General features: G+C 43.1%; 1 protein-coding gene across 1 annotated transcript in view; it reads right to left on the bottom strand.

Annotated features, from left to right (window-relative positions):
* Positions 1 to 1,486: 1,486 nt before the first annotated feature.
* ADD3 (adducin 3) overlaps positions 1,487 to 16,362 on the bottom strand; it is a 230,648-nt gene continuing 215,772 nt past the window's right edge. Inside the window, exons 14-15 of the mRNA XM_082268336.1 lie at positions 15,376 to 15,459; positions 1,487 to 2,110 (exon numbers count right to left, since the gene is read on the bottom strand). Coding sequence (XP_082124462.1) covers positions 1,833 to 2,110; positions 15,376 to 15,459 — 362 coding nt within the window. The 3' untranslated portion in view covers positions 1,487 to 1,832. The remainder of the gene's footprint in view (positions 2,111 to 15,375; positions 15,460 to 16,362) is intronic.

Genomic DNA, 16,362 nt, shown 5'->3' with positions numbered 1-16,362 from the left:
AGGCCCAGGTAGGGGGTAAAACGCGTCAGCAGGATTGAGTGGAGCTTTTCAATAAAGCTTGATGGATTTGCATAACTGGGAGTGAGCATATGGCCTCACATTATTATATTTATATAGCCAACAATTGATCTTGCCTTTATTTTAACTTCCCACAACTAAGGCCAACACAGCATAACACATTACTGTGCACACTAACAGAAAACCATCTCTTCATTAAATCTTCACATACCTGTAAACTCTGAAAATCCATAAACTGTAAATATCAAATTTTATTTCCATTTGGAATTTATTTTATTTTTTTATGAAAGTACTTTATTCCTAATAAAAAATAGAGTCTTCCCCTCCCCTAACCTAATTTTTTTATGACCAAAGTTTGTGGCACACTCGAGAGACCTAACACCAAGTGCAAAAATAATATATAAAACGCTTTCAATTTTTTTTTTAAATAGAATTCCCTGCAACACTACTCGTAAAATCTTTATTTTTTTTCTTTTGCCAAAAAAAATATCCACATTTGGTGTAAGCTGTACATTCTAAGAATTTCATGAGCATGTAAAAAAAAAAAAAAAAATATCTGGAAAAGAGGCATTCTATAGGTTTACCATTACATCTAAGCACAGCAAAGTTTCTATCTATTTATGTGCAGTTCAATGTTTGGAAAAAAAAAAAAAAACACCACAAAAGTGAGAAAAACATTCTACTAAACACTCTACTAACACCCCTTGACCTTATTGTGCAATATTTTTTTAAGGAGCCCTTTGGCAGCAAATCGGTAAAATGAGATATTTGGCAAAAAAAAAAAAAAAAAAAAAAAAAAAAAAAAAAAACTAAAATGATTTTTTCCAGTATAAAGTTCCAATGCCTACATTGAGTGAACTGGTAGTTCTAAACTATTTACAATAAAAAAAAAAAAAGGCTTGGACAACACAACAGGGCATGCTGGAATTTGTAGTTCCCCAGTATCTGCTGTGTTGCTGGATATTAAAATTTCATGGAATAAAATGAAAAAAATGCTTATGTCTGATGACATGACCCATCACTGCCCAGTACTCAGAAGAACATAATGAATAATGAAGTAGGAAAAAAAATAAAAAAATATTTTTTAAAAGGATTGCAGCAGCTGTAAAATTTAAAAAAAAAAATTATATTTTCCAACTTTTTTTTTTTTAAATGGAACAAGCCCAGAGCAACTGTAATATCACATTCTAAATCTTCCGGGTGCAGCATATCAGACAGTATAATCTAGGCTCCTCTGTACTCAGAAAATACAATCATAAAAATACTTTCTTCCAGTTTATGCCTAAAAAAAAAAAAAAAAAAAAAAAAAAAAAAAATTCCCAAATCAAAATCAGACTAGACAAAAATAGATGAGCATATATTTCGAGAACACACCCAATTTGGGTTCATTTTGGATGTGCTTGCAGCCACGTAACTTGTAAGAAAATAGGTTGAAGCTCAGTAAAAAACAAAAAAAAAAAGAAAAAAAAAAAAAAAGAAAAAAAAAAAAAACACCACACCGGGTTGTACTTTTTTTTCCGTGTCTCTTTGTAGCGTGAAACACATGAGAGTAAGGAGCTGGTTCTGCTAACAGTCCAGAGAGAGAGGGGGGAGGGGGGCTGAACGTCTTCTTCTAGGCAGAACTGGGTGGTGAAGAAGCATGGAGATAAGGCTGAAGGATCAACTTTCTCTGGTGCACCTTGAAAAAGCCGATGCGGCAGAAAGTTGGAAATTCGAACCCGCTGCAAACTCAGGACCATGCAACGTCCATCCGGCACAAAAACAGGTGTCGCCTACGGTTTCCCAGCTTTGAAGCGCCCCATCCTGGCGACGCGTTACGCCTCCAGTTTTTCCTTCTTTTTGTTCTTCTTCAAGAAAGATGGAGTGCGGAATTTCTTCTTCTTTTTGTTGGGGGATTTGGAGGGAGAGCCCTCGGGGGTCAGTTCCCCTTCAATGATCTTCTCCGTGGTCCGGACTGTGATTTCCACCGTGTCCCCGACGCTGAGCTGGTGTACGCGCATGGTAAGGTCTTCGTCAGCCTGGTGTCTGATGCCCTCCTTACCGTTTAGTATAATGGGAGAATGGCACTGAAACACCGAGTCATCCAGCGGCTCTGAGAAGGCAGAGAATTCAGGATTAGCAAAACGAAAAGGTTAAAGTGGTTGTAAACCTCAGACATGAAATATGAACAAAGCATATCCCTCTATAGCAGGGATTCCCAAACTAAGACCCTCCAGTTGTTCAGGAACTACAATTCCCCATCATGCCTACTCATGTCTGTGAATGTCAGAGTTTTACAATGCCTCATGTGTAGTTCTGAAACAGCTGCAGGGCTGTAGTTTGGGAATCCCTGCTCTATAGCGTGTGCTTATCTCAATCCAGAGCACTAAGTGCCATTTCTGTCTGCTGCTTCATTCCTCAGCTATCAGCATGAATCACTACTGACACATTTTCCTGACACCAAGAGAAAAAAGGTGACAGGGGAGGGAGCTCCAGCACGAAACCTGTGATTGGCAGCCTCAGCTCTGATTCTGTGTGAAGGGGGTGTGTCTCTTCCCACCAATCAGCTGTCCGAGTTCTCCTCAATGAGCTCTGCAGTGTGTAATTATAGCTCCCCGCCCGCCTTTTTTCTGACAGCTCAGGCAAATTCTGGAATTTGAACAGATATAGAGAAGAGGGGGCTTCAGATAAACAGGTACAACTTATGTTGAACAGATGTAGAGAAGAGGGGGCTGCAGATAAACAGGTACAACTTATGAAGAAGGATTTTTTTAAAAATCTCTGTATCTCCTTGAGGCTTTAACTGGGTATACGTTCAGGTTTACAACCATTTTAATGGAGCAACTTACACCATCTGACACCATTAAAGTGAAATAGCCAAAAGATTTTCTAGATTTGGGTAGAGGCAGAAAGTGTTAGAACCTCTGTGCTGTGTCCCCATTCCGGTGATTCTCTCTCACTTCCTTTCCTGGTGTCCATTGTTTCTCAGACAGAAAATAAAGGAAAGCAAAAAACAAACCCCAGCTCAAGCGCTCATGTCTAAAGTGAAAATGCTGAAGACCGACGCTCAGGCTGGGGTGTCCATGGCCCCATGAGGAAAGAAGCCAGTAACTGGATTCTCCACTTATTAATCTTTATTAGCTACATGCTAATAATCTATATGCAAACGTGTTTCGGCCACTGCAGCCTTCCTCCGATCCATGCTACAGTATCTGACAAAAGTAAGTACACCCCTCACATTTTTGTAAATATTTTATTATATCTTTTCATGTGACAACACTGAAGAAATGACACTTTGCTACAATGTAAAGTAGTGAGTGTACAGCTTGTATAACAGTGTAAATTTGCTGTCCCCTCAAAATAACAACACACAGCCATTAATGTCTAAACCGCTGGCAACAAAAGTGAGTACACCCCCTAAGTGAAAATGTCCAAATTGGGTCCAATTAGCCATTTTCCCTCCTCTGTGTCATGTGACTCGTTAGTGTTACAAGGTCTCAGGTGTGAATGGGGAGCAGGTGTGTTAAATTTGGTGTTATCACTCTCACTCTCTCATACTGGTCACTGGAAGTTCAGCATGGCACCTCATGGCAAAAACTCTGAGGATGTGAAAAAAAAGAATTGTTGCTCTACATAGAGATGGCCTAGGATATAAGAATTGTCAATATTTTGTGTGGCCACCATTATTTTCCAGCACTGCCTTAACCCTCTTGAGCATGGGGTTCACCAGAGCTTCACAGGTTGCCACTGGAGTCCTCTTCCACTCCTCCATGATAACATCACGGAGCTGGTGGATGTTAGAGACCTTGCGCTCCTCCACCTTCCATTTGAGGATGCCCCACAGATGCTCAATAGGGTTTAGGTGAGGAGACATTCTTGGCCTGTCCATCACCTTTACCCTCAGCTTCTTTAGCAAGGCAGTGGTCATCTTGGAGGTGTGTTTGGGGTTGTTCTGTTGGAATACTGTCCTGCGGCCCAGTCTCCGAAGGGAGGGGATCATGCTCTGCTTCAGTATGTCACAGTACATGTTGGCATTCATGGTTTCCTCAATGAACTGTAGCTCCCCATTGCTGGCAGCACTCATGCAGCCCCAGACCATGACACTCCCACCACCATGTTGACTATAGGCAAGACACACTTGTCTTTGTACTCCTCACCTGGCTGCTGCCACACACGCTTGACATCATCTGAACCAAATAAGTTTATCTTGGTCTCATCTGACCACAGGACATGGTTCCAGTAATCCATGTCCTTAGTCTGCTAGTCATCAGCAAACTGTTTGCGGGCTTTTTTGTGCATCATCTTCCTTCTGGGACGACAGCCATGCAGACCAATTTGATGCAGTGTGCGGCGTATGGTCTGAGCACTGACAGGCTGACCTCCCCAACCCTTCAATCTCTGCAGCAATGCTGGCAGCACTCATACATCTATTTCCCAAAGACAACCTCTGGATATGACGCTGAGCACGTGCACTCAACTTCTTTGGTTGACCATAGTGAGGCCTGTTCTGAGTGGAACCTGTCCTGGTAAACCGCTGTATGGTCTTGGCCACCGTGTTGCTGCTCAGTTTCAGGGTATTGGCAATCTTCTTATAGCCTAGGTCATCTTTATGTAGAGCAGGGGTGTCCAACCTGCTGCCCTCCAGATGTTGAAGGACTACATCTCCCATAATCCCTTGGCAGCCTCTTAGATGACAGAGTATTATGGGAAATGTAGTCCTGCAAGATCTGGAGGGCCGCAGGTTGGACACCTCAGATGTAGAGCAACAATTCTTTTTTTTCAGATCCTCAGAGAGTTCTGTGTGTGCAGTGTGGAACTTCACGTGACCATTATGAGAGAGTGAGAGTGATAACACCAAATTTAACACACCTGCTCCCCATTCACACCTGAGACCTTGTAACACTAATGAGTCACATGACACCAGGGAGGGAAAATGGCTAATTGGGCCCAATTTGGGCATTTTCACTTAGGGGTGTACTCACTTTTGTTGGCAGCGGTTTAGACATTAATGGCTGTGTGTTGAGTTATTTTGAGGGGACAGCAAATTTACACAGTTATACAAGCTGTACACTCACTACTTTACATTGTAGCAAAGTGTCATTTCTTCAGTGTTGTCACATGAAAAGGTATAATAAACTATTTACAAAAATGTGAGGGGTGTACTTACTTTTGTAAGATACTGTGTGTAGCTAATAAAGAATAATAAGTGGAGCATTGTGTTTCCAGCTTCTTTCTAAAGTAGAAAATGAGGAACAATGTAAATCTTTATATAGATGTCACCGGAAATCTCATGAATGGGACACCCGTATAAGTGACAACTGCCAAAGATGGGACTTTCCCTTTCTTCCTGTTGTGTCTTTGGGCCAGGAAAGGAGGACAAATCTCCCCGATGTAGATACAGAAAGCAACAACATTTCTGAATTTCTAATCCTTCCCTAATCCCCTTCCCTCTTGGCGGCCGTCTCCTCTCTCCTTCTTGGCCAATAGGATGCCTTCTCCTTTCAGCCAATCGGGAAACAGGTCTCAGGACCTGGTTCCTGATTGGCCAGGAGAATCAGTGTGGCCAATAGTGAATATTCATTCACTATTGTCATACGACTGGGTGGGCTCAGGGCGCAGTGCTTCTAATCACGTGCTTCAAAAAAAAAAAAAAAAAAATCCCCATTAGAATCCATGCATCCAGCATACTGCATGTAGATTAGTAGGGGGCCGGACACATGGATATGGGGGGCGGCGCCCCTGCACCCCCAATGGACGGGCTGCCACTGCTTTGGATTTTCTGTCAGGTTTTTTAAGCTGTCTGTGTCCCCCATTAGGGAAGCTCATTTTTAAGTGAACTGAGTGCTGAATGGAGTTTCAGTAAGAGAGAGAGTCTGAAAGTAGGGTTGCACAGATACCGTTTTTTTTTTATCGGCGAGTACGAGAAGCGATACTTTTGGTCAAATACTTGCTGATACCGAATACCATTTGCAGCAATACAAAAAATATTGGTACAAATCGCACTGCAAAGTATCGCATGTGATTTGAACAGGAATGTGGTGCAATTCCTGTCCCAGTCACATGCGTTTTCCCCCACTGCTCCTGTGTGTATATAAAAAGGGAAAAGCACCATCTAGTGGGCAGTTTATTAACTCACAGTACATATCTGGCCAAATGCAAAATCTGCATAGGTGTCCCGGTCCCGCCAATGACAGCCAATCACCGCCGCTGGAGGTGCTCATAAGGATGAAGGAGACGTTCTGGGACTTGTGGATATAGGGCAGATGTGATGTCAGCATGGGGACGGACCGCATCTCCTCCAGCAGCCGTGATTTGCTATCATCGGCAGGCCTGGGACACCTATGCAGATTATTTTACATTTGGCCAGATATGGACTGCGAGTTCGAACATTTTAGAATAACACTAAAGTCTTGTTTATTTTGTTTAAAAATAGCAAACATGTTATACTTACCTGCTCTGTATAAGGCTCCTTTCACACGGCCGCTCCGTGTGTCCGCAAATCATCCAATCCGTTTGCGGATGATTTGCGGACATAATGTAAGTGAATGGCACTGCGGGTGTCAGCGGAATACCACCCGCTGACACCCGATTTTCCTCCTTTCAGTTCTGTTCCGTTTTTACAAATGGAACAGAACCCATTTTTTCTTCCGTGTAAAAAACGGAAAGGAAGGAAAATCGGATGTCAGCGGTGTCATCCGCTGACATCCGCAGTGCCATATACTTACATTATGTCCGCATATCATCCGCAAACGGATGGGATGATATGCGGGCACACGGAGCGGATGACAGAAATGTCATCCGCTCCGTGGTAAAAAAAAAAAAAAAGTCCCGCAGCGGACCTTTCACACGGAGCGGCCGTGTGAAAGGAGCCTAATGGTATTGCACAGAGCAGCCCGGATCCTCCTCTTCTCGGGTCCCTTGTTGGCTCTCCTGGCTACTCCCTCCTGCCAAGTGACCCCAGAGCAAGCAGCTTCCTATGGGGGCACCCGAGCTGAGCCACTGCTCTGTGTGTACATTCAGAGACAGATGTGTGGCTCGGCCCCGCCCCCTGTCTCCCCTCATTGGCCCACTGACTTTGATGGACATTGGCTCCCACTGTTTCTCAGCCAAGTCCTGGACAGCCGAGTCCCTCGTACAACATGGCTGGATCGAGATGGGGCTCAGGTAATTAGGGGGCTGAGGGGGGAGCTGCACACAGAAGGTGCATCTTAATGCATAGAATGCATGAAAATAAACCTTCTGCTTTTATAACCACTTTAACCGCTTCCATACAGAGCAGTTAGACACCCTTCCTGCCCAGACCAATTTTCAGCTTTCAGCACTCTCACACTTTGAATGACAATTGCTCAGTCATGCTACACTATAACCAAACAAAATTTTTATCATTTTTTTCACACAAATAGAGCTTTCTTTTGGTGGTATTTGATCACAACTGGGGTTTTTTTTTTTCGTGATATATGCAAAAAAAGAGCAAAAATTTTGAAAAAAAAACACTTTTTTTTAGTTTCAATTATGAAATTTTGCAAAAAATAAATTTTTCTTCATACATTTGGGCCAAAATGTATACTGCTACATGTCTCTGGTAAAATTAACCCAAATTAGTGTATATTATTTAGTCTGTGTGAAAGTTATTGAGTCTAGAAGCTATGGTACCAATTACTGAAAATTGATCACACCAGATGTACTGACTGCCTATCTCCTTTCTTGAGGCCCTGAAATGTCAGGACAGTACAAATACCGACCAAATGACCCCTTTTTGTAAAGTAGACAGTCCAAGGTATTTAGTAAGAGGCATGGTGAGTTTTTTGAAGTTGTAATTTTTTCCCACAATTCTTGGGAAAATGAAGAAAAAATTTTTTTTTTCTTTTTTTTCCCACAAAGTTGTCAATTTATAAGCTATTTCTAACACATAGCATGTACACAGCAAAAATTACACCCAAAAATACATTCTGCTACTCCTTCCGAGTATGGCGATACCACATGTGTGAGACTTTTACACAGCCTGGCCACAAAAAGAGACTCCACGTCCAAGAAGCACATTCAGGCGTTCTAGGAGCATAAATACACATAAAAAACTTTCTTACTACCTATCACACTTTTCAAGGCCCTAGAGCACCAATACAATGGAAAAGTCCACAAAATGACCCCATTTTGGAAAGCAAACACTCCAACGTATATTCTATGAGGCATTATGGGTCGTTTGAACATATCATTTTTTTCCACAGGTTTTTGGAAAATGTGGGAAAAAAATGAAAACTTTTTTTTTTTACACAAAGTTGTCAATTTATAGGATATTCCTAACACATAGCATGTACACAGCAAAAATGACACCCCAAAATACATTCTGCCACTCCTCCTGAGTATGGCAATACCACATGTGTGAGACTTTTTCACAGCCTAGCCATATAGAGGGGCCTAACATCCAAGGAGCATCATCATGCATCCTAGCCACTTGCCTAGGCCTATTTTTGACATTTGGTGTTTACAAGCTAAAATCAGTTGTTTTGCTAGAAAACTGCTTAGAACCCCCAAACATTATATATTTTTTTTTAGCAGAGACCCTAGAGAATAAAATGGAGATTATTGCACTATTTTTTATCACACCGTATTTGCGTAGCGGTCTTCCAAACGCAGTTTTTTTGGAAAAAATTCACTTTTTTTTAATTAAAAAATAAGAAACCAGTAAAGTTAGCCCAATTTTTTTCCATAATGTGAAAGATAATGTTACGCCGAGTAAATAGATACCCAACATGTCATGTTTCAAAATTGCGCACGCTCACGGAATGGTGACAAACTTTGGTACTTAAAAATCCCCATAGGCGACAATTTAAAAATTTCTACAGGTTGCCATCTTTGAGTTACAGAGGAGGTCTAGGGCTCAAATTATTCCCCTTGCTCTAACGATCGCGGCGATACCTCACATGTGTGGTTTGAACACCGTTTACATATGTGGGCGGGGTTTCTGTATGCATTCGCTTCTGCGCGCGAGCTAACGGGGACAGGGCGCTTTAATTTTTTTTTTTTTTTTACTATTTATTTTATTTATTATTTTTTATTTTTACACCGTTTAAAAAAAAAAAAAAAAATTGATCATTTTTATTTCTATTAAAAGAAATGTAAATATTCCTCGTAATAGAAATAGGCACGACAGGACCTCTTTTTTGTGAGATCTGGGGTCAAAAAGTCCTCAGATCTCACAAGTACACTAAAAGATAGAAAAAAAAAAAAAAATAATAATAATTATAATATAAAATGAAAAAAAAAAAAAAAAGGACCTTTAAACTGGTTGCTAGGCAACAACATTTTCCGTAGCTCCGGTCCTCCAAGACCATAGAGTCAAGTGAGGGCAAGCTTGCCCTCACTCGACATCCTGTCTGTGAGGATTCGGGACCGGATCGTTTTCCCCGCTGCCGGCGGGTCCGGTAAGCGGGGAAAAGGACCGGAACGCGTCGGGAGGGGGGGGGGGCGCCTCTTCCGCCATCCCGGAAGGGTGATCCCACGGCGAATCCGCCGCTGGGACCACCCTTATCGGAAAGCCAACCGTCCACCGTTTAAAAAAATACCAGGGTTATGGCAGCTATCTGCTACCATAACACCGGTATTTAGGTTTAAACGGACGACGTATATAAAACTTTTTGGACTTGGACATGGTGGCTGTATGAAGGGTGACAGGTACTCGGGTACTTTGTTGGGCAGGTGACAGGTACTGTCCGGGCAGCGGAGCTTTTGCAGCGTCATTTCCTGTTAACCACCGTGGAACGCACGCCGGCAGCGACACGGAAATTGGAGGATTGACTGTGCTAGGCTGTTTAATGCTGTTCATTGCCGATTTTTTAAAGATACATTGTGAGTACTATTCTTACCATTCTGTTTTAAATAAATATTACGGGCTTCACTATGTACGGCTTCTCTCTTTATATTTGAAACACACATGGGAGAGAGAGAGGAGACGAATTATTAAGGAGCCAGTCTATGAGGTGCTTGTCATCCATCCATCCGTTTGAGGGATATCTCATATGCTAGGGTAGCTGCATTGATCCTGTGATCCGATCAAGGAACATTATACATGTTCAAGGCTCATTTTTACCCAAAATCTGGTGAGTGCATCCCCATTGGGGGCCTTTTTCCTGAAGAGCACTTGGGCACTTTTATGGATTCGAGCACCTGTTTGGCACTTCAGTTTTGTGTTGAAGAAGCATTTTTTGGACTGCACCTTAACAAATCACTTTGCACTTTAATGGTTATATTATGGACACTTAATCTTAGCACTTTAGTATTTATTATATATGTATTGTTTATATATACACTTTTTGGTTGTACCAATTTTTTAGAGCATCAATGTTTTAGGGCACCAATTAATTATTGTAGCACATTTATATATATTTATAATTCATTTACATTTTGTCACCTGTTAGCGCTGTCTATTTATGCTTTTAGTTTACTCTGGTACTGATGAGCAGGTGGCAGGTACTCGGGTACTCCGATAGGCAGGTGACAGGTACTCGGGTACTCTGATGGGCAGGTGACAGGCAGGTGATAGGTACTGATGAGTAGTACTCACTGACTGATAGGTGATAGGTGATACTGTACTGATGGGTACTGATGATCAGTACTGATACGTGATAGGTACTGATGAGTACTGATGAGTAGTGATGGGTACTGATGAGCAGGCGGCAAGTACTTGGGTACTTCAGGCGTCAGGTACTCTGATGAGCAGGTGGAAGGTACTCGGGTACTCTGATGGGTAGGTGACAGGTACTCAGGTACTCTGATGACGGGTACTCCGTTGACAGGTACTCAAAGTACCCGAGTACCTGTCATCAGAGTACCCGAGTACCCGTCATCAGAGTACCCGAGTACCTGTCATCAGAGTACCCGAGTACCCGTCATCAGAGTACCCGAGTACCCGTCATCAGAGTACCCGAGTACCCGTCATCAGAGTACCCGAGTACCTGTCATCAGAGTACCCGAGTACCTGTCAGAGTACCCGAGTACCCGTCATCAGAGTACCCGAGTACCCGTCATCAGAGTACCTGAGTACCTGTCATCAGAGTACCCGAGTACCTGTCATCAGAGTACCCGAGTACCCGTCATCAGAGTACCCGAGTACCTGTCATCAGAGTACCCGAGTACCCGTCATCAGAGTACCCGAGTACCTGTCATCAGAGTACCCGAGTACCTGTCAGAGTACCCGAGTACCCGTCATCAGAGTACCCGAGTACCCGTCATCAGAGTACTCGAGTACCTGTCATCAGAGTACCCGAGTACCTGTCATCAGAGTACCCGAGTTCCTGTCATCTGAGTACCTGATGACAGGTACTCGGGTACTTTGATGGGCTAGTGACAGGTGCTCTTTATTGGGGGGGGGGCAATCAGTGTGGTTGGGGTGCACTGTAGTTGGTAACTAGCTGTTACCACAATCTCCTCCTCACACAGGATCAGTGTGTGAGGAGGAGAACACGGTGACAGCTAGTTACCGTGTTCTCTGTTGACATTTGTGACCGGCTGTGATTGGACACAGCCGGTCACGTGGTAAAGAGCCAATTTCATTGGCTCTTTACCTAGATCGGGGATCGACTCTGTCCGAGGGACGAGCCTCGTCCCCGATCGCTGCTCTGCGCGCCCCCGGGGGCGCGCATTGCAGAGAGAACGAGCGGCTCGTGCTGGAGCCGCTCATGTGATCGGCTGTGATTGACACAGCCGATCACGTGGTAAACAGCCAATTTCTATTGGCTGTTTACCTTGATCAGTGATGGGCTATGTCCGAGGGACGAGCCTCATCCCTGATCGCGCCGCTGCGCGCCGCCGGGGGCGCGCAGTAGCAGCTAGAACGGGCCGACGTCATATGACGGCGGCCCGGATCTAGACAACCACCTTGCCGACGTCATTTTACATGACTCGGTAAGGAAGTGGTTAATAATCTGCCCACTAGATGGTGCTTTTCCCTTTCTATACACACACAGGAGCGGTGGGGGTGATCGCACCACATTCCTGTTTAAATTGAATGAGATTCTTTACAGTGCGATTTTCACCCATTCATTTTGTATTGGCGCAAACTGCACCGCAAAGTATCGGTTTTGATATTGGGAGCATTTGCACAAGTTCCAATACATGCACAAATGCTTGGTATTGGCATCGATACCAATATCGGTGAATCCCTATCTGAAAGCAAACGGCTTCCACTCTTATACAGTCAATAAAATTTCAGTTGCATAAATAACAAAACGGAAAAAAATATATAAAATATATGACTTATAATAGTATGGTGAAACAGAACTGATCATGCACTATAAAGGTGCCAATATATAGGTTGATGTGTATATAGATAAAAATGATCAAACGAGACCGAAACCGGAGTGACGTCAGCCGGCAACTACCACCGCGTTGCGTCACAAATGTGACTTTATCAAGGGCTCCGGTTTTGGCCGATTACCGGAAGTTGGTGTGTGAGACACTAACGGTCTGCGGACCACAGCGGTTCTGATCTACGCTGTTTTCATTCAGTTTACATGCAAGTTGCTACTTATTTCAATAAACTGCCTTTATATTATCATACTACACTATGGGGCTCTCCTTCCTTATTTTTTGCATGTGTGGAGGAACTGATTAGTGGAGTGTGTTTGGGGAGAGGATCCTGTTGCATACTAAAAGGTGACCTGAGGCTAGATGACCATCTGAGGGAGAAACCCACTGCACTCAACAGTTGCCCAGCTGAGGGAGAAATCCACTGTACCCAACAGTCTCTGTACACTGCGATATTAAATTATCATTAAGGTGAGCGGCCATTGCTAGTAGTGTTAATCACAGCTGCACTGGTCCGGTGATCTGGGATCCTCATGTCATCTGAAGACACACACATAGAAAGCTGTTTTTGGATCATTTGTCTGCACCCTTGAAATTGGACATTCTAGCACTCTGTCACTCCATATATATTTATGGCCGCTCCAGTAGACGTCCAATGACGAAACGCATAGGGCGCAGTTACTTACGTCAACGCCACTTCCGGTTTGCACTATCCATAGTTCTAAACTGTCACAGGCACTGTTCCCTGCACCACCTTAAAGGGGACCTTCCCCTATATTATATCCACTTCGCATATTATTTTATTTGATTTATAATTGTCACTTAGGTGTTCTCTTATACCTTTACAATATCACATTGGATATATACCATCAGAACTTCACTAATAAATTTATTTATTTGTTTGCACTTTGGTTTATGGACAGTTTTAATACACTCTTTGGCTCCTTTCACACGGCCGCTCCGTGTGAAAGGTCCGCTGCGGGACTTTTTTTTTTACCACGGAGCGGATGACATTTCTGTCATCCGCTCCGTGTGCCCGCATATCATCCCATCCGTTTGCGGATGATATGCGGACATAATGTATGTCTATGGCACTGCGGATGTCAGAGGATGACACCGCTGACATCCGATTTTCCTTCCTTTCCGTGTTTTACACGGAAGAAAAAATGGGTTCTGTTCCATTTGTAAAAACGGAACAGAACTGACAGGAGGAAAATCGGGTGTCAGCGGGTGGTATTCCGCTGACACCCGCAGTGCCATTCACTTACATTATGTCCGCAAATCATCCGCAAACGGATTGGATGATTTGCGGACACACGGAGCGGCCGTGTGAAAGGAGCCTTACTCTCTCAGCACAGAGCACTCTTAGGGCATATATGTCAGCCCAGATTCAGATCCTACCATTTGCACTTCATTTGCACCTGTGATTTATTTATTTATTTGTATAGTTTATGAATAGATTATAGGATCTTGGTCTCTATTGGCGCTTTTCCACTTTATGGAACCGAACGGTTCGGCACGCTTTTGTGCTTTTCCACTGCTGGTACCGCATGGTATAGTGTCGGAACGGTTCGGTACGGCGGCGCTTTTCCACTGCATGGAACCGAACGGTACAGTATGGTACGGCTCTGAAAAAACAGTGCCTACTCGATTGTGGTTCCAACAGGTACCAAACTGGTACCATATCCCACAATCCTTTGCATGCAGTCACTACTAGCCACTGATTGGTCAGAGAATCCCACCCACTTAACTTTAGTACTACTTTAGTGGAAAAGCAAACCTATACCGTACCGTACCGAACCGTTCCAACACCGTACCATGCGGTACCAGCAGTGGAAAAGCAAACAGGGCCAAGCAGGGCCGAGCCGGTACTTGCAGTGGAAAAGTGCCATATATATATATCCATACCAGGTAGCGCCGATACCGACCTTTTACCTTTTATTTTACCCTTGACCCCTATAGCCTAGGGGTTGGTTGGTGGCAGCTTTTTTACACCTGTATATATATATATATATATATATATATATATATATATATATATATATTTCCAACATTGTTCCATAGCGCTGGTCAACCCCCCGCCTTTTAATATTTATATATTTATTTGCCATTTTTTTAAATGGACACTATTTGAAGCACAACGGACACTTTTATACCACAGGATTTATTGGATACAATACTACTCATGTTATGAGCACAATTATTTTGTTGCATATGCACATTGATTATATTTTTTGATTTATGCATGTTTTTTTGCAGTCACTCTATGCAATATTTTTTAACATTTTTGTGGCACAATTATCACTTTAAGATACTCGTTTGATTTTCAAATTTTTTACCCGAATCATTTTTTTTTTTTATATACACATCAACCTATATATTGGCACCTTTCTAGTGCATGATCAGTTCTGTTTCACCATACAATTATAAGTCACATATTTTATATATTTTTTCCATTTTATTTATGATCTATGATATATTATACATCTTTGAAGATACCTTTCTTTAAAAGGAGCACCTATTTGATTTAGGATCGGCAGCCGTTTTTTCTCTTTTTTTAAAAGATTATCGGACTCTGATTCGCACTCTGATTCGCACTCTGATTCGCACTCTGATTCGCACTCTGATTCGCACTCTGATTCGCACTCTGATTCGCACTCTGATTCGCACTCTGATTCGCACTCTGATTCGCACTCTGATTCGCACTCTGATTCGCACTCTGTTTTCATTATTTATTGAGTGTGGTGCACTTTTGTTCCATACCCTGTTTCCCTTATTATATCTAGGGTGGTAGCGCATTGGTTATGCTCCCAATACAAAATTTCAGTTGCACGTACTAAAACAGCAGAAGCTAAAAACATTTGGAGTCCTACTTGTATGTTAAAAATAACCGCACCAATTTTCAGAAACCAGAAAAAAAAAAAAAAAAAAAAATTTTGAATTACTGTACAAAACATTTTACCTTTGAATGTGCTAAAGATGAAAAAATAAAAGCATGTGAAAGCAATATGACACCACTAATATCCATTTCTAAGCGCTAGACCAGAGCAGGACCACCAGATGGCAGTTAAATACCTGTAGTGGCGGTTGGCGTCGGGGGTGGGGACTGAGTTACAGGGACAGAAGATTCTTCCTCTGAGATTAACTCATGCTCAGCATCTGCAGGGTTAAGACCGATGTTAGTTATCATGCGGGTTGTCATGCGGGTTGAGTGAACACAGTGAGGTGACGGATCCATTAACAGAAACAGGAGACAAACAAAACATCAAAAACGTGACGGGGAGAAGGAAGTAAAAACTTGAGAAGAGAAATGAGAAGACAAAGTTGTCATTGAACAGACTGGCATGTTATAGTATGGAAACATAGGAAGGAGTCAGAAGCATTTCCATAGGGAGGTGACAATGTTATCGTTACAAAGCGGTTACAGTGAGAGTAGAAGGCGCAGGGGATGGATGGAGTAGGAAACACAACAGGAATAATAAAACAAAGCCAAATCCTGCCAAAATTAAATATGAACGTTATAAATGCGTGACTTTTCTTTTGTTAAAGCGGAGCTCCAGCCTTCAGTCCTGCACAGTTATACCGACTCCTCTCTTGTACTGAAATGGCTTACTCTGATTTCACTGCACACTGTCAGCTTCTCACAATGTGCATAAGAACCCGGAGGACTTCCAGCATCATCTAGCCTTCTTTCCCCCCAGCCTGATTGTCCCTTGCCCACCCCCAGCCTGATTGTCCCTTGCCCACCCTTTCAATCATTGAGGCTCAGCCACATGTGGGCATTGCCTAGGGCAGTCTGCATGCCCCTAGTCTGTCTCCTACAGAATGTCTTCAATTTTCAACAATTCCTGTAGGACAGTCTCTGACCATCTAACGAATACATGTCAAACACAAGGCCCGCGGGCCGAATCCTGCCCGCCAGGCCTTCTCATGTGGCCCTCGAACCCAGATTTGAGGCCTGGCAAATGGTGGAATTCCATTCTGCTAAACCCTGCACTCTGTACACCTTGCACCAATAAACACTGCACTCTGTGCGTAACGCACCCCCCCTGGACCCTGCAC

This window comes from Pelophylax lessonae (genome assembly GCF_965119305.1).
Source record: "Pelophylax lessonae genome assembly, chromosome: 9".
NCBI classification, from domain to species: domain Eukaryota; kingdom Metazoa; phylum Chordata; class Amphibia; order Anura; family Ranidae; genus Pelophylax; species Pelophylax lessonae.
This window is presented reverse-complemented; position numbering and strand designations above follow the sequence as displayed.